Source organism: Pelodiscus sinensis, chromosome 6 (genome assembly GCF_049634645.1).
Source record: "Pelodiscus sinensis isolate JC-2024 chromosome 6, ASM4963464v1, whole genome shotgun sequence".
NCBI classification, from domain to species: domain Eukaryota; kingdom Metazoa; phylum Chordata; order Testudines; family Trionychidae; genus Pelodiscus; species Pelodiscus sinensis.
This window is the reverse complement of record NC_134716.1, coordinates 18,633,530-18,660,448: the sequence shown is the minus strand read 5'-3', so window position 1 is coordinate 18,660,448 and position 26,919 is coordinate 18,633,530. Positions and strand designations below refer to the sequence as shown.

Sequence of the window (26,919 nt, the reverse complement as noted above, 5' to 3'; positions counted from 1 at the left end):
CTCTGAAAATTTCTACTACATGCATCTGACGAAGTGGGTCTTTGCCCACGAAAGCTTATGCTCCAACACTTCGGTTAATCTATAAGGTGCCACATGACTCCTCTTAATGTATCTCAGAATCATGTTTGCTCTTTTGCAGCAGTGTCACACTGTTGACTCATATTTAGCTTATGGTCTACTAAGACCCCTAGATCCCTTTCTGTAGTACTCCTTCCTAGACAGTCATTTCCCATTCTGTACATGTGAAACTGATTGTTTCTTCCTAAGTGGAATGGAGTCTTAAGTGTCATCAATGGCACACTTCAATCCATGCATCATTTATTGTGCAGGTAAATTGAATTTCCTGTGTCATAGTGACACCTCAGTTTACTGTTTATTTTGTGTGTGCATATTCTGCTTCTGTCTTTATACTACATTCTTTTCTTGTTAGAGCACAAATATTAAACAGAATGTGAAAAGATGCCTTTTGACTGATCCACTTAAGCTGTGGTCTTGTGTGCCTGTATATAGTGGCTACCCATGTAAAATTAAAGATCCCATATCATTTTCAAGAGAGCAAAAGATTTAACTTTAGTGTCCTTGAAGAAGAGCATGTTGTTCATTCAAGCAGACTTTTTTCCCCAAAGTTTCATACATGATTTCTGTATCCACGTTTAATTTATGCCTGTCTTTGGGAGAATTGATACAGCCAGCTGCTTGCCATAAAAGTTTAGGGCTGTGGATTTTTCCCTCTGCTGCTGCTGGTTTGGGGCCTGATTCAGCCATCTGTGCTGTCACTAAATATTACCTTATCCTGTTAGCTTTATGAAATGATCTGTGGGAATAAAATGTGCCACTTGTGAGTAAGAATGGCAGAATTAGGCCCTTGTTAAGCAGTTAAATACATTATAGCTGGCACATCAGCTGCTAAATCTGTCTTCTATTCCTAAATGTGGCTTGGTTTAAGAATAGAAATGGATGAATATTTGGAAGCTGTTATTTAATGTTTATTTGATTGTCATTTTTCCTGCTCTGTAGACTGAACCTGATTTTCTTCCCACAAAACACTGGATTTCTATGGTGATAGAAACGCTCCTTAGTATTGTGAACAGCCGCTATCGTGCCAAAGGTCAAGTTTTCCCATGGTTCTACCAGGTATGGGCTGAGCTTCAGTCACCTCGTCATTATTTGTGTTTTTATGTTGTCCATAGGGAAAGCAAAGAAACCAAACAGCTTGGGTTAGAAGAGAGCAGTGAGCTGGATGTAAGTCATGGGATGGAACACTCTCTCTCTCTCTCTCTCTCTCTCTCTCTCTCTCTCTCTCTCTCTGTCTTAGAGGTCTCACAGAAGGGGGGTAATAGAGTAGTTCCTTCAAGAGGTCTCTCAAGGTGAATGAGCATTTGTACAAGAACTCTGAAAGGAACTGATCCATCCAGCTACATGAACAAAATATCAAGGTAAACAGTACTAAAGACTGAGAGATCTGGAAAAATTAATATCAACCCTATACCTCTGTTATCCCCAGTAGAGGCCCCAGCCCATTAAAACCAATGCAGTTTTATCACACTTGCCAATCTAATGCCAGATCACAGGAGCCATGGAAGTCTAGGAATTCGGTACTAGAGTTACAATGTTCCAATATTCCAAGATACCTGCTTCCAAAAGTAGTACAATTTAAAATTGCATTGTATTTTTGAGACCGAGTCCAGGACTTGATTCACAGCAGTTCCCTCTTTCAAAAATACAGTGTATTTTAAAATGTTTATTTTTCTTTCTCAGTCTGTAAATTCAAAGCACAAAGCCTTCTGTAGAAAAAAAACTACTTTACTTTACGGGGTACTTGACGTTCTGATTTGAACATTTTTCTTCCCATAATAATATATAAACTAATACACATATAGTAGACTATTGCATATAATAAGTTTTCACGTATAGCTCTGTGAATAGAGGCAGTTACAAGGATTACAGCTTTTAAAATGGAAAAGAATTTAAAGCGCTTGTGGTGAATAGTCTGTCTCCTGGGAAGCGTTTCCATCAGAAATTTTTGCATCATCTGCTGATGATTCTCCACTCTAGACTTGATGCTTCCCTGCCGTTAAAGAAGCATTTTTTCTTCTTGATAAATTCCGGGCTTTCTGTAATTACAGAATCACATGCCTGTTTCTATTTATACATAGATGAGTTGGAACACACTACTTAATATTTAATGACAAAGCTGAATATGAAAATAGATCAATGTATTTATGCTCAGACTAGCTATCAAATTTCTGTTTTCCTCACCTGTGTTGTTCTTAATTCCATATTTACTTATCCTGTTTTCTTTCTAGAGGTATATTTCCAATTACCATGTTGTTAAACTCCTTGTGTGGGGGGGAAAGGAAATGTTGCTGGAGGCAAAGCTGTGAAAAATGCTGTTTGCTCTGAAATAGAAAGGCAATTACAGTACTATATGCTATACAGGCAGTCCCTGGGTTACATACAAATTCAACTTAAGAACAAACCTATAGTCCCTATCTTGTACGTAAGTCGGAACTGGCTCCAGATTCAGCCGCTGCTGCTGAAACTGACCAGGGGCTGACTACAGGAAGCTGGAGGCAGAATTGCTCTGCCCCCAGCTTCCTGGAATCAGCCACTGATCAGTTTCAACAGCGGCTGAATCTCGAGCCTGGGACAGAATAGCTGGGCTGCCAGGTAGGTCCCTGCAGGACCAACCCGGCAGCACCCCAGCTGCTCTACCCCCAGGGTCCACAACAAAAGCCTGGTCTGCTGGGGGGGGGGGGGCGCACTAGCTGCGCCGCCCCCTCCCCCCCAGCAGACCAGGGACATGGGGAGCAAAGCCGCAGCGGCGGCAGGGTGCTGCGCCTCTGAGGCTTTGCTCTGGCAAAGCCTCAGAGGCGCGGCACCCCGCCGCCACTGCGGCTTTGCTCCCGGTGTCCCTGGTCTGCTGGAGACGGTCCCCAGCAGACCAGAGGCACCGGGAGCAAAGCGGCAGCGGCGGCGGGGTGCCACGCCTCTGAGGCTTTGCTCCCGGTGTCCCTGGTCTCCTGGAGATGGTCCCCAGCAGACCAGGGACACCCAGAGCAAAGCCGGGGAGGCGGAGGGGTCCCACGCCTCTGAGGCTTTGCTGTGGCTTTTCCGCCGCCGCTGCGGCTTTGCTCCCGGTGCCTCTGGTCTGCTGGGGACCGTCTCCAGCAGACCAGGGACACCGGGAGCAAAGCCGCAGCGGCGGCGGAGTCCCGCGCCTCTGAGGCTTTGCCAGAGCAAAGCCTCAGAGGCGCGGCACCCTGCCGCCACTGCGGCTTTGCTCCCGGTGCCCCTGGTCTGCTGGGGACCGTCTGCAGCAGACCAGGGACACCCGGAGGAAAGCCCCGGAGGTCGAGGTGGCGGGACTGCTGCGCTCTGGGCAGTCCCGCTGCCTGCGAGCTCCGGGGCGAGAGAGCCCCGTTCGTAAGTGCGGATCCGACATAAGTCGGATCCGCGTAACTCGGGGACTACCTGTAGTATATTTTTATATTTCTAAAAAACTGAGTATTATTTTCTGTAAGAAAATAATTTTTCTCTCACAAATTGGAAAAAAACAAACAAAAATCTTTTGTTTTTGTGTTTTTTTTTTTAAATGTGTCCTAGAAATCCTATTCTGGAGAAAATACGGCCAGTGCTATTGCTCGCTCCTGCGCAGCCACTGCTTTGTCTCTCTTGGTGCCAGTTTTCATTGCATCCTACAAGGAGAAGGTTGAGGAAGTCCTGAGTGTACTGACTGCCAGGTTACCTGGGAAACCAAATGCTGATGAGTCTCAAGCTGTTCAAATCCACATAGGCCTTGCTTTGGGGATGTTTATCTCACGTTTGTGTGAAGAAAAAGCCAGGTATGGATTACTGACATGTAAATAGCTAACTTCCTCCCCTTCCTGGAATGTGGCATTTAAGTTTGCTGAGTAAGTTTGCAGAAAGTGCTTACATTTTGTAGTCAAAAAGATTTCCAAGATCTTCTGCAAGATGAATTAAAACATTTTATTTCTTTATTATCTCTTCTTCCTCTTCTTTGTTATTGTTGCCATACTATCCTGGGTGTGTTTGTTTACATACAGCATCTCACTCTTGTGATTAATGATGCTTTCTAGTTTTCATAATATGGCGGTATTAAGATTCTCATGTGAATCACTTAAGTGATAAGCCACACAAAAAAAGTGTTAAGGGAATTAGCTACCTTTATTTATAGCATTGCATGATGGTACTGATAATTGAGAGAATGTTTGCCACTGTTAGTGTTAAGAGATGTGCTGCCAAAGTATGACATACAGCAAGAATGGGTACTTGAACTAAAATCTGTATTCATCCAGTGTAACAGACCTTCTTGAAAGTGTGTTGTTACTCTCTGGGGAGATGGCAACATTCTCGGGGACACTTTGGTTGAACATACCATGCCCTATAGCATATCTAAGCAAGAGTGAAAGGAGAAGCTCCAATGTGTTTGCTTCAGATTCCTGAATGTTGACAGGAAATGAAGGTACTCACCTTAGGCTACTGACATCCTTAAGTTCATGACATTTAAGGTTTGTATGCTTATACCCATAGTAAAGTGCAGGGACAGGGTGGACCTCCTTGGTCCAGCACCCTCAGGACCTGACTGGTCCCAAAAGAGGGGATTTGCCACACCAGGGAAGGTCCCCTCCCCACCTGGGCTGTGCTAAACCGCTGCCCCCGCCTCCTGGATAGAGCTCCAGCCTGCCTGCTGTCTGGTTGCTCCCTGGACCAGAACTCTCTAGCTCCTGCTGTCCCTGCTTTGTGACCAGGGCCAGAACTGTGCAGCCTGGGCCAGACCCACGTGGCCAGTGCCAGAGGTTCCTGTCTGCCGCTAGGGCCAGACCTACGTGTACACGGCTGGATCCAGAGGTCCCCTGATACTGCCCAGCTGTTGGGGCCAGATTTCCCTGCTGCATGGCCAAAGTGAGAGAGACAGAGAGAGAGAGAGAGAGACACACACACACACACACACACACACACACCCACACACACACCCACGCCAAAGCTGAGTTGCTGGCCCCCCGTTGCACTCCTGTCCTGCAGTCAGACCTCCCTATACCTGGACTCTGTGGTCCTGCCAGACCTTGGATGTTGCTGGACCAGAGTCCCAGATAAGGGAGGTACAACCTGTACTTGATTCAGGTCTCGATGACAGCTATTATTTTTAGCTCTTTGAGCTAAAGGTTTCTGAAGAACCTCCCTTGGCATTTTGCATTAATACACTATCCTGAGACTCAGTACTAAGGGGTAATGGGAAAACAAGATTGCCCTGCTTTTTAAAAATCACCTGCACAGTTTGAGGGTATTTTGCCTCTTGATGATTAGTCAGTAGTGACCTATAGAGAAGCCATAAAAGCCTTCTGAGGAAACACGATTAACTCATCATACCAGGGGACCTGAACCATAGTTGGCTATTTTTTAAGAAGAATAGCAAGAAGTGACATTTTAAAAAAAAATTATTACATTTTAAGGCACGTCAGTTTTTGCTTTTTTGTCCCCAAATTCTCTCTTGTCATAGATAGTGCTTAAATTCAGCTAGCCAGTTCTGAATTAGGAACGTATTCATATTGAACCTAGAAATAATGTACACAAAAAGCTTTCCTGCTCTTTAAGAGGATTTCAGGAATATTCTGTAAGCAAGAAATCCCTTGAGGGTTAGTTCAGGATGTTTAGGCCTCTTTCTCCAATTAAGATCCAAAATCCTGAAGTAGCTTCATGAACTTCAGCCTAACATGTGTTTGCGTGTTCAATTGTTGTGCTTTCAATCATGCACTTACGTACAGGGGTGAAAGTAAGTGGGTGCGCCCTGGTGTGCGGCTCCGGCAAAAGCTGGTTGAGCTGCAGCAGAAGCCAGCAGGGAGCTATTTAAAGAGCCTAGCAGGGCTCTGGGTTGCAATAGGACAGAACCTGTAAGAAATTGTAACTTACTTTCACTGCTGCTTATGTAGTATGAGAATATATTCTATTTTAGCAAATACAAACAACCTTAAATGGTTGGTTCATTTTTACCACTATCACAAGCAGCTTGAGGAGCTGAACAGTATCTTTTCTATTTTATTTCTTTTTTTCATAGTGATATATCTGGCCAGCAGATGAATCTACTTCTAATGAAGTCCCTCGATGCATTGGAAAATTGCTGCTTTGACACCAGTCTTGAGTACAAGTAGGTTTATTCCACTAGTGATGTCAGTATTTACTATGACTGATACCATTCTTATATAGATCATTAAGGCCACAGGTTCCAAATTTAATACCACAAACCTCCTGCTATGAGGAACAGATCCTGTCCTTGGATACTTCTGTCTGTCTTGTATTGATTACCGTGCTTATTTAACATATAGTAGAAGACTTACCCATAGTGGTCTTGGTTGGGGTGGGGAGTGGGGCATTGCAATGCCTGCCCACTGGCTTTTCTCTGGGGCCAGGGCAAGAGAGGGGCCATGCTGGAGCCAGCCCCAGGTGGAGCTGCCCACCCCACTGGCTTCTTCCTGGTCCAGCCTGGGGGGCAGTGGAGGGTTGCACAGGACACCTATTGGGTTCTTTTCAGGGTTGGCCCTAATTCCAGCACAAGTGAGTCAATCTGACTTCCCAGTGAGCACTGTGGCTTCAGTGCATCGCATCCCAGTAATACCATCTAACAGCCAGCACCACACCCATTAGCGCCCATTAGCGGCTCTGCTGAAGAAAACAGTGCGGGGTCATGGCTTCAGTTGTGTCAATGAGCAGGGTGTCATGACTTTTCTGACTTTTCAGTGGAAATGATACACTCTGGTTTCTCGTCAGGTCGTGTAAATCTTTCTCTGCAGGATCTCCCATTTGATGATCAGGCCCTGTTTAAATAACAGATGTTAAGTTCCATGGCCTTAAGAACTCACACATGATATTGAAGACACTAGGTCTCTGTCCTGGCCCCAGTCCACACTAAATTCATGCCCCAACAGTTTAGAGCCAGGCAAGCCACTGTTGCCAAGAGCCTATGCATATGAAGTAAAGGGGCTATAAAAAGTGCCCCTCCTGCCAGGCTCAACAAGCCTCATTGGATCATCCGAAGGCAAGTAGGCTAGCAAGTACCCAATTTGATGGGCTGCTCAGGGGCGACGTACCAGTCTGCACTGTGGATCCAAGTCTTCTCCAACCTCCTCACCCAGGTTTTTCCCTGGGTGGTTTCGATAATGTTGAATCACTGGGTCCTCATTGTCATATCCTGGGACTATACTCTCCAGTTACTCTCTGCCCTCCCTGCGCACCTCTTTTCCCCATCCCTCTTCAGGAACCCCTTTCAGGAGCAGCTTCTCAAACAACAGGTGCAAGGGCTCCCATGTCTGGGAATGGTGGAAGTGGTTCCCATGGAGCACAGGAAAAGATATGCACCTACTATTTCCTTATCCTCAAAGTCAAAGGGAGGCCTCAGGTCTTCAAAACCTGAACCAATACCTAGCAGGTCTAAAGTTTTGCATAGTCTCTCTGGCTTCCATTATACCCTCCCTGAATCCAGGAGACTGGAAAGCTGGCATTGATCTCTGGGACGTGTGTTTCTACATACTATCGTCAAGAGCCACAGATGCTTCCTGCAGTTCGTGGAAGGTATAGAACACCACCAATTTGCGGTCCTCCAATTTGGCCTGTCTATGGCATCCGGATTATTTGCCAAGTGCATGTAGATGGTGGCAGCTTTCCTCCAATGATGGGGTATCCATATCTGTAGCTCGACAACTGACTGTAGCATTCCTTCTGTCCATGTGTGGCATGCTAGGTCTGTTGGTGATTGACAAGAAATCCATGTTAGTGCTGGTGCAGAGGATAGAATTCATCACAGAGGTAGACGCCATTGCTACCAGGGCATTCCTCCTCATGGAGAGGTTCAAAGTCCTAGCAGACCTCATCAACAATCTCTGCAGGTTTCTCATGACAATGGCTGACCTTCACCTCTTTGTGCACATGGTGGCATTTGCCAAATGTCATATGCCATGCCTGGCTCTGTAAGCAACCTCTACAGCTATGGCTGGCCTCAGTCTTCTCCCACTTCAGAAATCATTTGATGGTGAGCCATCCCAATGAACACCCTACACAGGGTCCTGTTCCAGAGTGGGCCTCTCACCGTCAAGCTGCTGACAGACGTGTCGGATCTCAGTTGTAAGGCATCTTGGGGTCATCAAGGCCCAGGGTCTGTGGTCGCCATAAGAGATTGTGCTGTACATAAACATCTGAGTTCAGACAGTCCATTTCAGCTAGCAGGCAGAATGATATGGGGTTGTCAGAGACAACATGGGCTCAATGTTTTACATTAATAAGCAAAGGGGAGCCATTCTTCAGCCCTCTACAAGAAGGCCCTTAAGTTGTAGAAATTCTGCATCAGCCACAAAATTAACTTAGAAGTTTGTCACCTTCCAGGGGTCCAGAACTCTCTGGAAGATCATTTAAGCTGAAACTTCTCACCATGATTGGATTCCACACATGGAAGTGGCCCTTGGAGATGGCCCTCGCAATCTTCTGGAAGTGGGGCACTCCCCAAATTGATCTGTTTGCAACCAGGCAGAACAGGCAATGTTTTCATTTGGGGCTTGAGCAAAGACTGCCTATCCAATGTCTTCATCTTCTTGTGGATGAGACACCTGCTGTATGCATTTCCCCCAATCCAGCTCTCCACCAAGGTCATGCAGAATATCCACAGGGACAAGGCCAGATTTGTTATGATTGCGCCAGCAACACTGGTTTGGGATCCTGTCAAGCCTAGTGGTGCTCTCCCTGTGACCACTGACAGACCGAAAAGACCTTTTGCTCCAGGACCATGGTTGCCTCTAGCACCCCAACCTTACAACCCTTCACCTGACACAGAAGGGAGGTTGCATGGCAGAACCCTGAGTAATACAACCATCAGGTCCTCCTTAGAGCAGGAAAAACTCTGACCTGTCAGGTTTACCTGGTGAAATGGATGAGGTTCTCACATTGAGCATCTGATTGTCATCTCCCCATCAGAGGCACAAATCCAATCAATCCTGGATATCATGTTCCTTGCTCAAGGTGCATCTGGCAACCATTTCTGCCATTCATTCACCTGTCCAAGGTCACACTGTTTTCTCTCATGACATGATGGGCAGATTCCTAAGGGGCCTGGAATGACTTTTCCCTAAGGTCAGGTCACATGTTCCCGGTCCCATCTGTGGCTATAACATTGGCTAGATGAGTCTCTGGATTTTGTGCCTTGACCTCCAAACCTCTCTACATGGTCTTCAGTATGGACACAGTTCAGCCTTGCCCACACCCAGCATTTCATCCCAAGGTGGCTCTTTTAACATGAGCCAGGACATCTTCCTGCCAGTCCTCTGTCTTAAGCCTCACACATCAAGTGAGGAGAGATGCCTTCACACATTACATGTGGGAAGGACCCTGGCCTTTTACCTAAACCAGACTAAACCATTCCATAAATCTACCCGATTGTTAATCACTACAGCTGAGCAGATGAGAAGCCAGACTGTTTCCCTGAAGAGGATTTCAAACTGGATTACCTTGTGCATGTGCAGCTACTATGACCTAGATAGGATTTCCCGGCCATTGATTGTGAAAGCCTATTCAATCATGACGTAGGCCTGTTCAGGGGCATTCTTGGTTTACATCCCAATCCAGGACATCCGTCGGGCTCCACAGTCATGAATGTATGCATTCGCTAGGCATTATGCCATTGTCGCCCAGACTAGGGAATGATGCTGGGTTTGTCAGCTGTGCTGCAACCTTCTTGTTCATTAATTCCTACCCACCTCCAAGGGGTCACTGTTCGGTAGTCACCTACTGTGGAAGGCACATGAGCAGTCACTTGAAGGAAAAAAGTTACCTGATTTCATAATTGGTGTTCTTCGAAATGTATTGCTAATGTCCATTCCGCATCCCATCCTCCTTCCCCACTGTCCGAGTACCCGGCAAGAAGGAACGGAGGGTGTGGGAAACACACAGCACCCATTTATTGCACAAGGCAGCAGGCACCATTTCAGGAGTCACTAGAGGTGCTCTTCTTCCTCTCCATGAGCATCCGGTACCCCAGGTGGGGGAAGGTATTGCCTTCCCAAATTGCCAGACATGGCCAGGCCCCCACTCCACCCCCAGAACACTTGCTGTGGAGTTTGGAGCATGTACCCTTCTCCCTTCCAGGTGCTCCTGGCTTGGGAGACTGGAGCCATGCGGCCTCCTCCTTCCCTAGAGCACTGGGGGTGGGGAGGCTTGGACTCTGTGGCCTCCTCCCTCCCCGGAGCACCAGGACCGGGGAGGCTGGCGCACATGCACTCAGTGCACTGCACTGCCTCCTCCCTTGCCTGTGGGGGGAGGGGCCTCAGTAGAGGGGGCAGCGCTGTAGGTGGGACCCGGGTCTTGCCTCCCCCAGCCCTAGCTGCCCTGACCTCCTATGTTCCTCTCCCCCTTTGTACCTGAAAAACCCACGAGAGGTCGCAGCTGCACTTCATTAAGCTATGATCTTGGAAAGCTTAGTTTGGATTCTGATCTGATTTTCTCTACCCTTGGCTGGCATAGAAGGCACAGGATGCACAGGAGGTTGTATCAGCTGCATCACTTTGTACCATTGCTGCTTAAGATAAAAGATTTCCAGTAACAGCCAAAATAGACCCGCACACACCTGCCAGTGGGAACACAAAACAGAACAATGAAGTAGAGGAGAGGAAAGATTAAAGCCTTTTCCCCAATTGATGTAATTGTAAAGCTCATGTGGGAGGGAAGGCTTAAACTAGTTTAAAAATCAGTATGCAGCGTGAATCCTTAACTTGAAACTGAGCACAGTAGTAATTTTAGGCTTTAGTGGCTATTGACTCTTGTCCTACTAAAACATTAGCTATTTTTAAAGTGAAGTCTCTTTAGCCCCTGTAGGTACTTTTAAATATGTGGTGTCAGTAGTATGTTTATATATGCTTTGATCTTCATCTGCTGGAGAATGGCTGAAGATACTTTGGTGGTCTGTTCCTCGAAAAATATGCTACAAACTGCCTGCAGATTAATACAATATGTTACATAAATTTTAAAAAGGTTCAGTTTTACACCTAAAATATGTTTCCTCTAATGTTGTTGGACTAAAGTGGCTTCTGGTGATAAGTCACCAAGAGCAAATTCATCATGCTGGCCTGATTTAAAGGTATGCAGCTTTTATTAAGCGATCTCTGGCTTTCTGAGCTTGCCATCTGTTTGGAGAGAGTCTTATATCTTGCTGCCATCTAGTGGGAAAGACATCTTACTACCATATTTGTTTGCTGTTGTACAGTACTAGATGTTTTGAGGCGCGTGTGTGTGTGTGTGTATTTGCAAACAAGTAGTTCAGTACTGCTTTTTGATATATGATAGCACCATTTAGAAGATGCATGAGACATCCTACATATCAAAGGGCATGATAGGTTTTTGCCTTAGGTGTTTAATAGACAGTGCAGTGTGTACATAACACCATACACTATTGACTGATGTGTTGACTGTGTTTGTTGATAATAGTATTAGTCACACTAATCATTGTTGCTCAGTTTAATTAGAATAATTCTCTTGCAGTTTTATTCGTGTATTCTTTAGTATATTGAGGGGAAAAACAAAGATAGAGAGCTATTTCAAATAAACAAATATTACAATAAGCAGCAAGTTTACAAGATTATTTAAAAACATCTGTCCAACTATAATTGCTGTACTATTACAGACCTGCAAGTCTGCATTAATTACAGAAAAATGTTGCAAAACCTTTCTCTTTGAATAGGCCATCTTCAGAATAATATAGTATTAGCACTCCCTATTACCACAAAGCCCTCAAGCAGTCAACCAAACATACAACAAAATTCCAACCCTGAAGCAAAACAACTTTAAGGAAGGTGGGGGGAAATGTATTAACATTTTAGAAAACCGAAAACTTTATAGCCATAAAGGATACATATCAGAGACTCCAGGCAATCAGCTAAGGATTTTGTTGATCATAGAATCATAGGATTGGAAGACACTGCAGGAGGTCATCTAGTCCAACCCCCTGCTAAAAGCAGGACTAATTCCAACTAAATCATCCCAGCCAGGGCTTTGTCAAGCCAAGACTTAAAAACTTCTAGTGATGGTGGCTCCACCACCTCCCTAGGTAACACATTCCAGTGCTTCATCATCTTTCTAGTGAAATAGTTTTCCGTAATACGCAACCTAGACCTCACCCACTGCAACTTGAGACCGTTATTCCTTGTTCTATCATTTGTCCTTGCTGAGAACAGCTTCTCTTCTTCATCTTTGGAACTCCCCTTCAGGAAGTTGAAGGCTGCTCTCAAATCTCCCATAATCTAATGTAAATGAGCCCAAATCCAACAGCCTCTCCTCATAAATCATGTACTCTAGCCCCCTAATCATTTTTCGTTGCCCTCTGCTGAACTCTTTACAATGCGTTCACATCCCTTCTGTAATGAAGGACCCAGAACTGGACACAATGCTTCAGATGTGGCTTCACTAGAGCCGAATAAAGGGGAATAATCACTTCCATAGATCTCCTGGACAGTGCCCATACTAATGCACCCAAATATGCTGTTAACCTTCTTGGCCAGAAGGGCTGTTGATTCATATCCAGCTTTTCATCCACTGTAATCCTCAGGTCCTTTTCTGCACAACTGCACTTAGCCAGTTGATCCCCAGCCTACAGCAGTACTTGAGATTCTTCTGACCCAAGCACAGGACTCTGCACTTGTCCTTGTTGAACCTCATCAGATTTTTTTTTTTTGGACTCATTCCTCCAATTTGTTCAGGTCACCCTGCACCCTATTCCTACCCTCCAGCATATCTACCTCTCCCCCTAGTATTGTGTCATCTGCGAAGCTTTACTAATGTTAAGATATATCATGTCCACTGCCTTCCCCGTATTGACAGAGCCAGTTACCTCATAATAGAAGGCAATCAGATTGTTAAGGCATGACTTGCTGTTAGTGAATCCATGTTAACTATTCCTGATCACTTACTTTCCTCTCTTTTAGTAGATTGAGGATTTCCTCCATGATATTTCTGGGGACTGAGGTGAGGCTGACTAGTCTATAGTTCCCTAGATTGTCTTTCCCTTTTTTTAAAGATGGGCACTACGTTTGCCTTTCTCCAAATGTCTGGGACCTCCCCCAGTCACGACAAGTTTTCACAAATAATCTTATGGTCAATGGCTCTGCAATACATCAGCCAGCTCCGTCAGCACCCTTGGGTGCATTAGTTCCGGCCCCATGGATTTGTATATGTCCAAGCCCATACTTTGCTGCCCAGTGCAGTAGTCTGGGAGCTCACCTTGTGAAGACTGAGGTAAAAAAATTGAATTCTTCAACTTTTCTCAGATCATCTGTCACAAGATTATCTCCCCCCTTCTGAAGGGCCACACACTTTCCCTAAGCACCCTCTTATTGCTAACTTGGCTGTTACCCTTCATGTCCTTTGCTAGCTGCAATTCCAATTGCACTTTGGCCTTTCTGATTACTCCCCTGCATGCACAAGCTCTTCCTAGTTATACTCTTCCCTAGTCATCTGTCCACGTTTCCACTTCTTGTAAGCTTCCTTTTTGTGTTTAAGCTTGCCAAAGATTTCACTGCTAAGCCAAGCTGTCGCCTACCATATTTGCTTTTCTTACTGTGCATCGGGATGGTGTGTTCCTGTGTCTTCAGTAAGGCTTCTTTAAAATATAGCCAGCTCTCCTGGACTTCTTTCCCTCTTAGGATCTTGAACTCAAGCATCTTATGATCACTGCTGTCTAGATTACCACTCACATCTACTTCCCTGATTTTACATCTACTGATTTTACATAAAAGATGCTCAGATACATGATGGGTGGTAGTATAAAGATTAAATAAGTAACATTATGGTTGAGCATCTATGTATGAGTAAATGTATAAAAAATTGGGGATTTTGACAACTAATTAATTAATTCACCAGTAGAGCCATTATTGACACACAGATGGTTCACTATGCATTTACATTCATCGTTATGGAAAGTCTTTTTCTGTTATTGATGTAGTTTATATTGAATATGTTTCTAAACAAAATCAGTTCTACAGAAATCACCGAGAAAGTAAGGTTAAAAGAACCAATCCAAAGAGAAGATCCAGTTTCACCCAACTGTTACAATATGCACATAGTGAATATATTGTGCTACATTTGGTCCTTGTTTTATATGCATTGAGTTGGAATTATTTTCCTTTTCAAAGAAAAATGAGTTTTGAGATGATGTTGAGTCTGACCTCTCTTTGGTTTATGTATGCTCCAAATGTTGAAGTATGTCAAGATAAGTCACAAATAAGTGGTAGTAGACCAAATATATATTTTCCTTCATTAGGGCATATCCTTAGTGTTGCTATATTGATATATAGCATAGTTGAACTAGTCTACAACTTCTTGAAGAACAAACATGATAAAACAAAAAAAGTTTGTTGGGGAAAAAACCAAACCCCTAAATGTTTGTGTTCAGTACATATGCAATAATGAGCCTGATAAATATAAAACTTAGACGGTATTAAATAGTATATATTCAAATAATCATTTAGTATCTATCAACAGTAAATTGATTTGCCTCTGCAAAATACTTAATATGATCAAATAACTGTTTGAAATCAGCACAGGGTAAGTTTCAAGCATTTTCAACATGAAGCACTGTCATTTAGTCTTATACATTATTGGTTCTGCTGTAGTCAACTCTAACTTTCCCATTGCCCACAGCGTTCGGACGTTCCACGTTCTCATTGATAGTATACGTGTTAGTTGTAGTTTCCTTTTGGTAGCGTTCGAGAGGAGTTGTTATAGAAAGATCCTGAGAATAGGATGGATACAGAAGGTCACCAACGAGGAATTATATAGGACGATACAGCCGAAAGAGAACCTACTGCAGAAGGTTATACAATGGAAGTTACAGCTATTCGGGCATATCTGCAGAATGAATGATGAGTGAAAAGTTAAGACCCTGGAATTCGGCATAATGGATGGTCCGAATAGGAGAGGCAGACCCCACAGAGAATGGGTAGATGATATAGTAGATTGGTGCAGAGCTAGTCTACAGAAACTAAGCCACTTTGCACTGGACAGGGAAAGATGGAAGGAAATAGTGAGGGAGGCTTCCGACACCAACGGGCATTGAGCCCATAGTGGTTGATGATGATGATGATGTAGTTAATTGAAAGAAAAAAATTCACATTAACATCAGTGCTATCAGGATTTAGCCTGTATGCATAATATTGGCCCCTTTTAATATTTATTTTTCTATTAATGATTTCTGGAGCACTTTTTGGTGCACTATATTCTACAGTATTCTATATGTGTTTCCACTGTTCCATTGAGAAAAAAGCATTATTGTCATTGTCAGAAATACCACAGTAAGAGCCCATAGAGCTTGCTGTTGCACTTAAACTGATTTTTTTAATAGTCAATATAGTATGAAACAAGGAGGGCCCGTGTTCTGAGGACTCTTGTTAAAACTTGGGATAGGTAGGTAAAATTATTGAGATGCAGGGTGGCTACTGCATTCAAACTAAATAAAAATGTGAAGAAAGAATTTTGTCTTATCTTTAAATATTTAAGCGTTTCTGACAGCAGTGATTATACAAAGATCGGAGACATTTTCCCCAGTGTCTAATCTCCACCTCTGATGACCATGAAGATAACATTCAATAAAAGATACTCCTATGTATCGCTGGGACATACGAACTAGTGAATGCTTAAAAAATCAAACAGTATTTTAAATAGCAGTAAAGACACAATGGGAGACATAAGAATGATCACTAATTAATTCACTGTTTTCCTCACAAAACTTTATTCCTCCTACAGTCTCCTATGAAATGTAAATTATTTTTAAAGCACTAGAAATTGTTGTGATTGAAATCTAACTGTATCAAATGATTTTTTTCTTTTAGCCAAACTTAAGCTATAATTTTGTATATTTTATGGATAAATTATAATATAAAATGTATATATGATAACTTGTGATAATTGTAACTGTTGTAAATTGTAAATGCCTAACCTGTCATGTCTGGAGTAATTGTCCTGATGGTAGTTGTGGTCCTGGAGGTGGCTCCCATGTCCCTGGGAGATTCAGCAAGAGGGGGGTCTCCATGTGCTGTCTCCTTGCCTGCAAACACCGCTCCTGCAGTTCCCATTGATCAGTAATGAAGCACTGTGGCCAGTGGAGGCTGTAGGGTTGGGGCCTGTTGTTCTTCGATCCCAGTAATATTTAGGAGTATCTGTTACTGAGGGTTATCTTCATTGTCCTTTGAGATAGAGAGTAGAGACTGGGAAAAATGTCTCCAGTTCCTGTAATCACTGCCAGTTGTTGTCGGAAAGTCTTAAATATTTAAAGATAAGACAAGTATTTCTTGAAGTTATTTTTATTTCATTCGAATGCAGTAGCATTAATTAATTAATTTTGAATGGCTATCCCAAGTTTTAACAAGAGTCTCCAGAACATGTGCCCTTATTGTATATTGACTTTTCACTTTAACAATTGATATTGCTAGTGACCTCAGTATAGTACATTATATGCCTTGGGGTGATGGGAGTAGTTCATCTCTAAAGGCAATCTGTGTTTCTGTATCAGAGGGGTAGCCATGTTAGTCTGAATCTGCACAAGCGGCGAGGAGTCCTGTGGCACCTGTTTCTGTGTGTGTCTGTCCGAAAAAGAAAGAAAGCTGTCCTTTAAAGATGTTCATGGTATTTATGCAGTTGAAATGCCATAGGTTCAAATTGAGTTTCTGTAGCTCAGTATTCTGAGTAGTATTGAAAAATAGATCCAAAAAGAGCCTACATTGTCTTAAGGGTCCTCCGCATTTTATATTTTCTCTTCCTTTTAAGCACTGGATGTATCTTGGGTGTAGGACTTGTTCTTTCATTTATGAGTCACAGCAGCGAAACAGAATCACGGGTTCATGTCTCTGCCTCTCTGAGGAAGCTCTGTAACTACCTGGATGACAGTAAAGAGCAAAGCAGAACATTCCAGGAGGTAAGACACTTTTTTTAATCACAACTTTCTGTCCTCTCTCAAACTTCCTTCCATCTTCACGCATAATAGATTTTTAGGAAAGATATACTACAACTATCAGACTAATGATATATAATTCCAAGTTATGTTCCTTCTATGTATGAATCTTTGACTTACAGGTTTTTTTATCATAACATTCTAGCTTTATATATATATATATATATCAATCAAAGCTTATTTGATATGCCAAGTTTTTTTATTTAATATAGCACAGGCAATAAGAAATAACTCACCAAACTCATTTTAGGCAGCCTAAAAAGAGACACAGATTCTGTGTCTCCACTTGCACTTGATAGACAAAACTTTTATTGTTCATAGGTGCTTAAAATGCCTCCCCACCTTCCCTGTGAACAACAAGGTTTTGCCATGGCAAGTGCACTTGCAAAGACTTCTTTGTCTGCAGGAGCAGTCTTCTGCCAAGAAAGTGAAACCTGCTCATTGGGGATGGAAGTATTTTGTCAGAAGCCCTGACAAACAGCGTTCACATACGCTGACTTCTATCAACAAGGCTGTATCAATACAATCTTGTCATTAAAAACTGCACAGTAGAGTCTTAGGTAGAGTCTTTGCTTCAGAGAGTAATCTCCCACAAAGCAGGTTTCTGATAAATAACGGTAACCTTCCTTTAAAGTGGTCTCTGTTCCTTTCCTTGAAAGTTCCTCTCACTGGCTCCCATGATAGTAGCACTCAGGAATGTTGTTGGGCCTGTGTTGTCAGCATATCCCATTGTAACTGTTAGTAACTTGACTAGAGAGACTGACATAACTGGGGAAAAGTGTAATGGAGACTGAGAGAGCATGAGCAAATGAGGGCATGTGCTTATATTTTTAAAAAGCTTCTTCCTGTCACATTTCAGCCCATTGTAGGCTGAATAGTTGGAGATTATGTAATTCCCTATTTTTCCAAGGGATTTATGAAATACCAGCATTGCTCAGGTCCTTCAGGTCAGGGGGCTGGTGTGTGCAGGTTGCTGGAATCAGGAGTAGGGGCGGGGGACTCAGGGTAGGAGGTTGGGGGTTCAGGAGTCAGGGCAGTCAATTGGGGGGTCTGGGAGGGCTCAGGGCAGGGCGGGGGAGGCTACCAGTGGCTGCCCCCTGGGCGACGGGAGTTGCTCTAGCCAGCCCTTCGGTGGTATTGCTCCCTGGGATAGTACAGGTGCTCATGCTTGCTCCCCCCTGTGGTCTTTCTGGAGTATAAATGTCTCCGCTGTTACAGTTCTCCCATTCTGTTTGAGAAACAATTGCATTCTAGGCACATCCCATTGTCTTGGCACAGCCAAACCCTGGCCTTGCTTTAAGTTATGATAAGAGGAAGCTGCATATCAAATTTGGTGGGTTTAGCTCTTACTGTTTAGGAAACGTTCTTGAACAACCAGACTCACGGACAGACAGATGCACAGTCTCTGAAACGTATGGTAATCAGTACTGAGCTCTACTAATCTAAGTAGCACTAAAATTTGTTTCTTTTATCTCTAAAAAAATAAAGATATAATTTTGTATAGTTTGTTGCTGGCAGTCAATATACATTGTGGATTAGCCTTCCACAGTTTTTGGTTTATGCAATAAAATGTTTTATAGCTATAGAATTATTCATCCCTTCTATAGATTCACTTCTGTTATATTAACTTTCAGGAAGAGTAAGAGAACACTTCGGTATCCTGACCAGATTTCCCCTCTCAGTAGTTTCCACTATCACAGAGCTGTGGGAGCACTGTTGCTGAGTACATAATGGTTTCTGCCTGGGTTTCTGCCTGGGATACTGTACTGTCAGAGAAGCTAGATAATTTCATGGAGGTTAGGTCCATAAAAGGCTATTAGCCAGGGGATAAAATGGTGTCGTTGGCCTCTGTTTTTCAGAGGCTGGAGAGAGATGGCAGGAGACAAATCGCTTGATCATTGTCTTCGGTCCACCCTCTCTGGGGCACTTGGTGCTGGCCACTGTCGGTAGACAGGATGCTGGGCTAGAAGGACCTTTGGTCTGAACCAGTACGGCCGTTCTTATGTTCTAATTTAGTTGCTCTGTAATTCTTTTCTGGATCCCTAGAGTATAAAATGGTCCTTACAGACTCTTATAATCTTCTGTAAAGTTTCTGTTCATTACACTTAAGGAGTACCCTCTCCAAATGGACAATAAATGCAACATTGTATTAACACTGTATTGAATAAAATATACAAAAGCAAAGGAGTCCAGAGTTAAGGCAGCTATTATAATTTACTATTTTGGTTTAGATATGGAAATTCACAAACATTTCAAAAAAAGTGTATCTCTTAATGACTGTAGTATTTGGGCACTACGTTTGGGTTAAGGGCATATGTCTAGCTCCCAATCATGGATTTCCTTAGGTTTGAAGTATGAGACAATCAGTAGTGTAATTATAATGGCCTTTTGTTGGTTTGTTTAATGGCCAGATATTGTAAATTTGAGCATTACCGCAATCCTGACATGTAGCTTGCAGCAGCATTGGAAACCACATAAAAAGCTTGTATTGGTCTCTGTATTTTATAATGAACAAATTGCTGTAGTGAATGACTATATCCACATTTTATTTCACTTGTTTCCTATAATTAGATATTCTTGAAGACATTTGGGGTCAGGTTACTCATTATCTAATATGGGTTGGGGGAATGAGGTGTCTTGGTGTAGAACTACAGTATACTATATAATTTAAAGAGTTTGTGTGTGTATCTATCCATCCCGCCTTCTGTAAGTCTATTTGTTCAAGAACTGCTCCTAAACAGTAAGAACTAGGACCACCAATTTTGATATGCAGCTCCCTCTAATCATAACTTTAAGCAAGTTCAGGATTTAGTTGTGCCAGAACAATGGGGATGAGTGTAGAGCGTGATTGTTTCTCATCAATTGGAAAGGGAGGGTTATGATAGCAAAGGACAGTTGTACTCCAGAATGACCACAGGGGGCAGTAAGAACAGCAGCCCTGGGGAGGGGGAGCAGCCGCAAGCTGACAGCACAGCCCCTCCTCCAAGGAGCAGCTGCCAACCAGGCAGCACAGCCCCTGCTGCCCCTGTCAGAGCCACCACACAACTCCAAACCCCCTACTCTGAGCCCCCCACACCTTCCAACCCTGATTCTTGCACTCTTCACACTGTCAGACCTCTGCCCTGAGCCCCCACATTCCCGAGCCCCTGCCCTGACTCCTGCACTCCTCTCCCCCTCCCCCCCCCCCCCCAGCCTCCTGCCCTGAAGGACCCTAGCAACAGGTAAAACTTGTAGTAGTCAGTAAAAGCAGTTCCCATTTGTTTCCACCCTGGGAAATGTTAACCTGTCTATTTTTTTAAAGCTGTATTTTCTCTTTCCCTTTATTTAGATCCTGGCCTACTCTGTTGCCTGTTCCTGCATCTCTGCTTTCAGCATGAAAATTATAGAGGCAGTGGAGGCTGAAGAAATCATGCACAAGTTGCAGATGTTAGCGGAAAATAATCAGCAGGTTATATCCACAGTTTTGGGGCCTTTTCTTTCATTATATATTTTGTTTTTTCTGTGAATCTTTAATACTACAGTCATGTCAACATAAGATGGAAATTCCTTGATCCTTCTTGGGTATTTGTTTGAAAGAATGTGATTTGAGAATGCTGCTATGAAGGCCATTTGTTTGATTTGTACATTCACTGTAATTGCATTTCCAAAGGTGAGATGAAAACTCAGTTTGTATCTGCTGACCCTGTTTAAGGGGAAAGCTTACATTTTACTTTCAGGGTGTCTCTGCATCTTGAACCTCCCAATTAATACCTTCTTCATAGCTGTATTCTTGAGACCTTGTCTCCCTGGGGAAATGGTCTTTCTCTGTGTTCCTCTTGAATTATAGACAACTGGATCTCTGCTCTTTCTGTTGCTTCCATACAGTAGATCACAAACACAACCCCACAACTTCCTGCAAAGTGTCCCTTTCCACATAGCAGTCTGTATTCTGGGTTCTCCATCTACCAGATGACCAAAGCAGCATCCGTTGGTTATTTCGGCATTCTTTGGCTGCCCTTCTGTCACAGTATGACCCCCTTTGCTCCAACAGCTTCGTTTCAATGCTGTTGCTTCTTCCTCATCTAGTTAAGAGCTACCAATGGGAAAAGAGAAGAAGTGCTGTCACAAAGAGGAAATGCTGTCTCAGGACTGTACACAGTCAGAATGCATCTTCACAATAATGAGCAGCCTCGTAAATTTATCTGGAAACAAGAAGTCAAATCATTTACTTTTACGTCCTGTGAAAAGAGGCTCCTGCACTTTGGTCCCTGAAGCACTTGCTGCTGGGCTGCAGATAGGAGTCTAGTCATATGACTTTGGTGTCTTCTTATTTCCAGCTGCTCATTTGCATTAAAGAAGCTAAGCATTCTTTCCTAATATCATAGTTTCATGTAAGCAATTGCTGCAGTTGCCACAAGGGTGTTGTGTAATTGTGAAGTTAGGCATTCTGTGAATGAGAAGGAGACTTGATGTAGGAGATTATGTTAATGTTAAAATGTGATCCACTCTGAAGAGTTTTGAAAATCCTTTGCCCTGAAGCACAGATCTTGTCACATGAAATCTAGGTGTTAAAACTAAGAATGAGAATCCAGTCTGATCATGAGTGTGTCTACTACTGCTGAGATCCTAGTATTTGCGTTAACAACTCATTTGCTTTCCACTGGCTCTTGTCACCAGGTTAGGCCAAGACAGGCCATGATGTTGTCTGGTATATATTGCAAATAAAAAGCATGCCTAACTTTAAGTGTACATGTGATGTTACTGGTTTGCAGGGAATTAGCATGTGCTTCAGGTTTTCTCAGGTACTTAAGCTTTTGCTGATGATGGCCTAATTGTGTCTCAGAACTACAACATTTATTCTTCAGCTGTCAAAAAAAAAAAAACTTGACCCTAAAGAAGTCCGTTTGATTGATACCACTTAGGGATGTTAAAATGCGATTATTTCCCCAATCGAATAGTCAATAGATTTTCAATTGAATAGTCAATAGATTTTCTATCAACTCTTTGATTAGTCAACAAGGGAAGGCAGTTGTGGCACTCAGTCTGGCTCGCACTGATTCCCAGCATAACCACCCCAGCTGCCGCTCTGCATTAAACAGCCCAGGGAAGCCTCATGAAGGCACTGGCTTGGTCCATGCTCCACGGATCTCTCTTTACTCATCAATCTCCCCTCCCTCACATGTACCCCCAGCTGCTGCTCTGCATTAAACAGCCCAGGGAAGCCGCGCGCAAAGGCGCTAGTTCGGCCCCTGCTCCACGGGTGTCTCTTCATTCTGAAAATGAAAATTCTGGTCTGATGAATAAAAAGAGACCTGCAGACCAGGGACCGAGCTAGCACCTTCGCACGCGGATTCCCTGGGCTGTTTAATGCAGAGCGGCAACTGGGTGCGCACGCGTGTGAGCGAGTGAGAAGTCTGCTGAATGAAAAGAGACCTGCAGAGCAGGGACTGACAGCACATTCACGTGCTAGCTTCCCTGGGCTTTACAATGCAGAGCAGCAGCCAGGGGTGGGAGAAGCAACTAATCAATAGTGGACTAGATGCTAACATCCCTAATACCACTAGCAGCCTCTATTCTTTTTGTAGGCAAGTCATTAGAGGGCAACATCATTCCCTAATATGTATACGTAAGACATGCACCAAGCCAGTGTAACACAGTATGTCAGGGTTCAACATCTTACAACTAAATGCTTCATATAATTGGATTTCCTGAAATTGATTCTTATAGTTTTGTCTCTTTGTTTGTCAACTATTCATTTTAAAAGCACCTGCTGTTTAGAATGATGATGTACTTGTGTTGTTGAAAGAAAAAACAGTGGAAGTACTGCACTTGGCAAATGTGGGATGTTTTTCTTTTGAAGAAGTAATACATGTGCTTTTGGGAAAACTGTTTTGTAACCTGTGTTTTTAACATTCTTATGTTTTCTACAGACATCCGGGTTTGCTTTGGCATTGGGCAGCGTAATTCATGGTTTGTCAGTCTGTGGACATGGGAAAGCAGAAGACTTGAGTAACAGACTGCTTCCTGCTTGGATGAAAATTGTGCTTGCAGAGGTAGAGGAGCTATGTGTCCTTATACAAAAAAATCACTAATACGTTTTTCATTAAGGAGAAGGAAGTAGTTAAGGATAGTTTGAACTATTTGAGCATGTGATAATGTTCACATTTAGAAGCAGGAATCTCTCTGAAGTCTGTTTTAAAAGACAGTTATATATTCTTCTTTGAATGCTTGCTCATGTCCATTCCACAGCCGGGGTGTGTGCACAGTCCCTGGTGACTTTTTTCTCAGTGGTATCCCTCAGTATAAGGGGCCCAGCTGGCTCCACAGCCTCTCAGATCTTTCTTAGTGCCTTTGGCAATCTCTGGAACAGCTCCTCCTGCTTTGGCAAACTCTGACTCAGTTTTGGGGATGTAATAGTGTAGTCGATTAACTGATTTACCGATAAGCAAAAGCTTATAAGTTAATGCTATAGACTACACACATTTCCTCCTCTCTCCCCATCAGTACATTTTTTGGCAGGATGGCCAGCAGCCTGGCTCAGTCATGGCTTGCAATGGATCCAGGACCTACCCCTGCTGCAGCTCTGCATTTAAAGTGTATTGGGAGCTAGGCAGGCAAGCAGCCCAGCTCAGTCCTGGTTCGCACCAGGTCTGGGAGCTCAGATCTCCCCTGGGCAGCGGCTGCTGCCACCCCACACTGCATCCTCTGTATCAGAAGCAGCAACATTGGGCAAAAGGCAGCCGGTCTGTGAAGGGAGCTGTTTTTTAAAGTGGTTTCCCTTGTTGGCCAGCTCCCACCTGGCACCCTAGGTGGGAGCTGGTCCACGAGAGAAACCACTCGTGGACCAGCTCCGTTTCATCCTTTGCAGCCAAGGGGAGCCACAAGGCTCCGTGGCTGCAGTGCCGGTACATAAACAACCTGGGGTGGCCAGTTAAGGTGTTTCTGAAAGCGTTTCCGCGGTATGCTTTCAGAAACACTGGTGTAGTGGATACATCCGAGGGAAAAATTTCTGACAACTGTGCAATCAGTGGGTGTGTCCCTAATGTGAAGGAGACATGAGTAGCACATTTCAAAGAACAACAGTTACAGGAAGGTTTTTTTTAAAATAAGCCACAAGGTAATGTAAGACAGCCATCTAGATAAAAATATTCTGGATGGTCTCTGAAAGCTTAATTCTGCTTTCTTTACTCACATTGAGTAATGTCTTAGTCCATGTCTAGTCACACTGGTATTGAAACAAGTAAGGTAATATTTAAGAAAAAATTAGACTGGCAAATTGGAATTGTTGTGTTTTGCCTTTCACTGTAAATTTACTATAAATGTATATTTCATTTAGTAATAAATGGCTCTAGCTCTGCTTTTATCAGCCTGTAATTGCCATCTTCATGGCTAGTGAATACAGAAGCTACACTGTGATGCTTAGATTGCATTTAGTGTAAGTGGAGCCAAACAATTCTAGGCCTACTGAAAGTAGCATTAATCATTGGCATTATAAGGGAATAGAGAATTGTGTAAAATGTTATTAATGTATTATGCCTACAATTCCATAGTAATGATGCATTGTACCAAAAATTACATATGAAAAGTCATTTTAAAAGGAGATCCTAAATGAATTTTCGAAGATGGGATTTCAAGGTAAATATTAACAGCAACACAACATTCTGATAGTCTGTATAAAGACTAGGTCATCTGAGCATGATGAACTTCAAAGATGTTAAACTTGAACATACTACAGTGAAGTGCTACACCAATGAGAAATATGCCACTGTTTGACTTTGAGAAAAGGGTAACTCCCCAAAATGCTATTTATTTCAGAGACATGGTAACATAGTTGGGTCTAGCGCTCGGAGGTTAGCATATGAGTTTATTTGGGGAGGGGCATGTCTGTATAGTTCACAATTAAAATTAAAGTCTTTTCTTGGAGAAAATGCCTTTACCGTTCAATATTCTGCCACCTTCTACCCCTTTGTCATGTGTTGATTTTGCTTGGATCTATAGGGATCTCCTACTATGCAACGTCTGGCTGCTGTCAATGGACTGGTTGCTTTGGTGGGTTCTGAAGCGTCCATAATACAGGTAAAAAGAAACAGGCATATGTTACCTATTTCCTTTAGAAATAAAGCTAAAAAATCAGGCTGGGAAACCGAATCTGTATAACACCAGAATAGGATGGGGGGATTGTGGTTAATACACTGAATAATTGTGTAACTAGTTTTATTTAATAGCAAAATATTCATTTTGCTACTGTGTATTGAATTAATTGTACAAAAATGTATTTCCTTTATGTGAATGATAATTTCCAAAAGAAAATATGGTCCTGAAGTTGCTTTCAACAATAATTTTTAAGTATGAGAACTAAACTTGTTCTTCCATCGCCCATTATGCATTTCAGTGTTTTGCTTTTCCTTCAGATGTTCATATACTTTTTTTTTTAATTGCAGCTGAAATCTGAAGCTATCCAGTCCTCCCAGTTTCAAAATAAACTTAATGAAATAATTAAAACCCTGACTCAGGTGAGAGAATCACATCTATCTTGTATAATGTGTGATGCACACTGTACTACAGTGCTTTGTGTGAAGGATCCAGATTTATTGATTTAAAAAAGAACTTTTGTTCTTATGTCCAGCTTGCTATTGCAGCACAGAATGAAGTGAGTATCATTGATGAGACTCGCCTACAAGTTTAGCTAGCCTAGTCTCATGTCTAGTTATTGCCTTCACAGATCATCAGTTTTTCTGGGGTGATTGGTCTTCAGACAAATGCAGCCTGGCTTTTAGGACACCTTCATCAATCCAGTTTGTCCTCAACCCAGAATAGAATGTCTGGTAAGATGTTTTAGTTGTTGTTTAAGAATACATACCAACTTTTTGGTTGAACCTTTTATGCTAGAACACTGCACCCACATAAAAGGAAAAGAAACTTTGGCTCCAAGAGCTCACAGTCCAAAAGACAAAACCTTCAAGTGGTAACATTAGGTGACCATATTTCCCTATAGCGCATATGGAGCGTCTGGTAAAATTGCTTGGATTTCAGCAAGTTCAACAGCAATCAAATCAGAATTATGCAGTACAAATGTTCAAAATAACATTAAACTGACTGAGCCCCCATTAAGAAGACATACTGCATTATTATAACTAATAATTCAAAATATAAAAATTAAAAATACATACTTAGAATTAAGTGGTTTCTACTCTTCAGAAGTGCCTGCCTTTTCCTTATTGTGCTTCCTCCACAGTATGGTGCTTCCTATTGACATAAAGCAATTTTACAAAGGATCCACTTGTTTTTCAGCAACTCATCTTAAAATGCAGCACAGTCTAGGTCAAAATTCATTTGCATAGACAAAATAGCCTTCATGATAGGAACACTAAGATATGATTTTTTTCAGGTGACCAAACTGCATTCATTATTGAAAAGACATGTACAACATGGGTTTCAGTGCCTGGCAAATACAAAACACTATTCTGTTGTATTTCCTTATTGTCCTTCTCTTGAAAAATGTTCCACCACTTTTCAGAAGTGGGGTTTTTCTCAGGGTTCCAGTCAGACATGACAGGATATTATGGGTTTGGCATTTGTCTGTTCATCAAAAAGGCAATTCTCATCTATCAAACTTAGGGTGGTATCACATGGCTATGTGGATGAAATTTTTCCAGGTGGGTGATGGTGGTCCACCTTGCCCCTATCGCATTTATCCCCACTCTTTCTTTCCCCAGCCAGTGACTCTATTCCCTCCCCCAAAATATGTTCTTTCCCTTTAGTCCCCTTGTAGGGATCCTATGCACAGGGCAGCATAGTTCAATAGTCACTATGTGATTCAATAGTCACAGTCTATACTTCGCTTTTATTGGCAGGGTAGTATCGTTCAATGGTTACAGTCTGTAATTTGCCTCTATTGGCCGGGTAGCATAGTTCAATAGTCACTACATGACCCAATGGTCACAGTC

At 42.8% G+C, this 26,919-nt stretch overlaps 1 protein-coding gene across 1 annotated transcript in view; it reads left to right on the top strand.

Annotated features, from left to right (window-relative positions):
• Window positions 1-26,919, top strand: part of FOCAD (focadhesin) — a 227,524-nt gene that overhangs the window by 174,522 nt on the left and 26,083 nt on the right. The window contains exons 27-35 of the mRNA XM_075931485.1: window positions 1,018-1,134; window positions 3,607-3,845; window positions 6,077-6,166; window positions 16,810-16,957; window positions 20,322-20,441; window positions 22,903-23,025; window positions 24,971-25,048; window positions 25,414-25,485; window positions 25,695-25,797. Coding sequence (XP_075787600.1) covers window positions 1,018-1,134; window positions 3,607-3,845; window positions 6,077-6,166; window positions 16,810-16,957; window positions 20,322-20,441; window positions 22,903-23,025; window positions 24,971-25,048; window positions 25,414-25,485; window positions 25,695-25,797 — 1,090 coding nt within the window. The remainder of the gene's footprint in view (window positions 1-1,017; window positions 1,135-3,606; window positions 3,846-6,076; window positions 6,167-16,809; window positions 16,958-20,321; window positions 20,442-22,902; window positions 23,026-24,970; window positions 25,049-25,413; window positions 25,486-25,694; window positions 25,798-26,919) is intronic.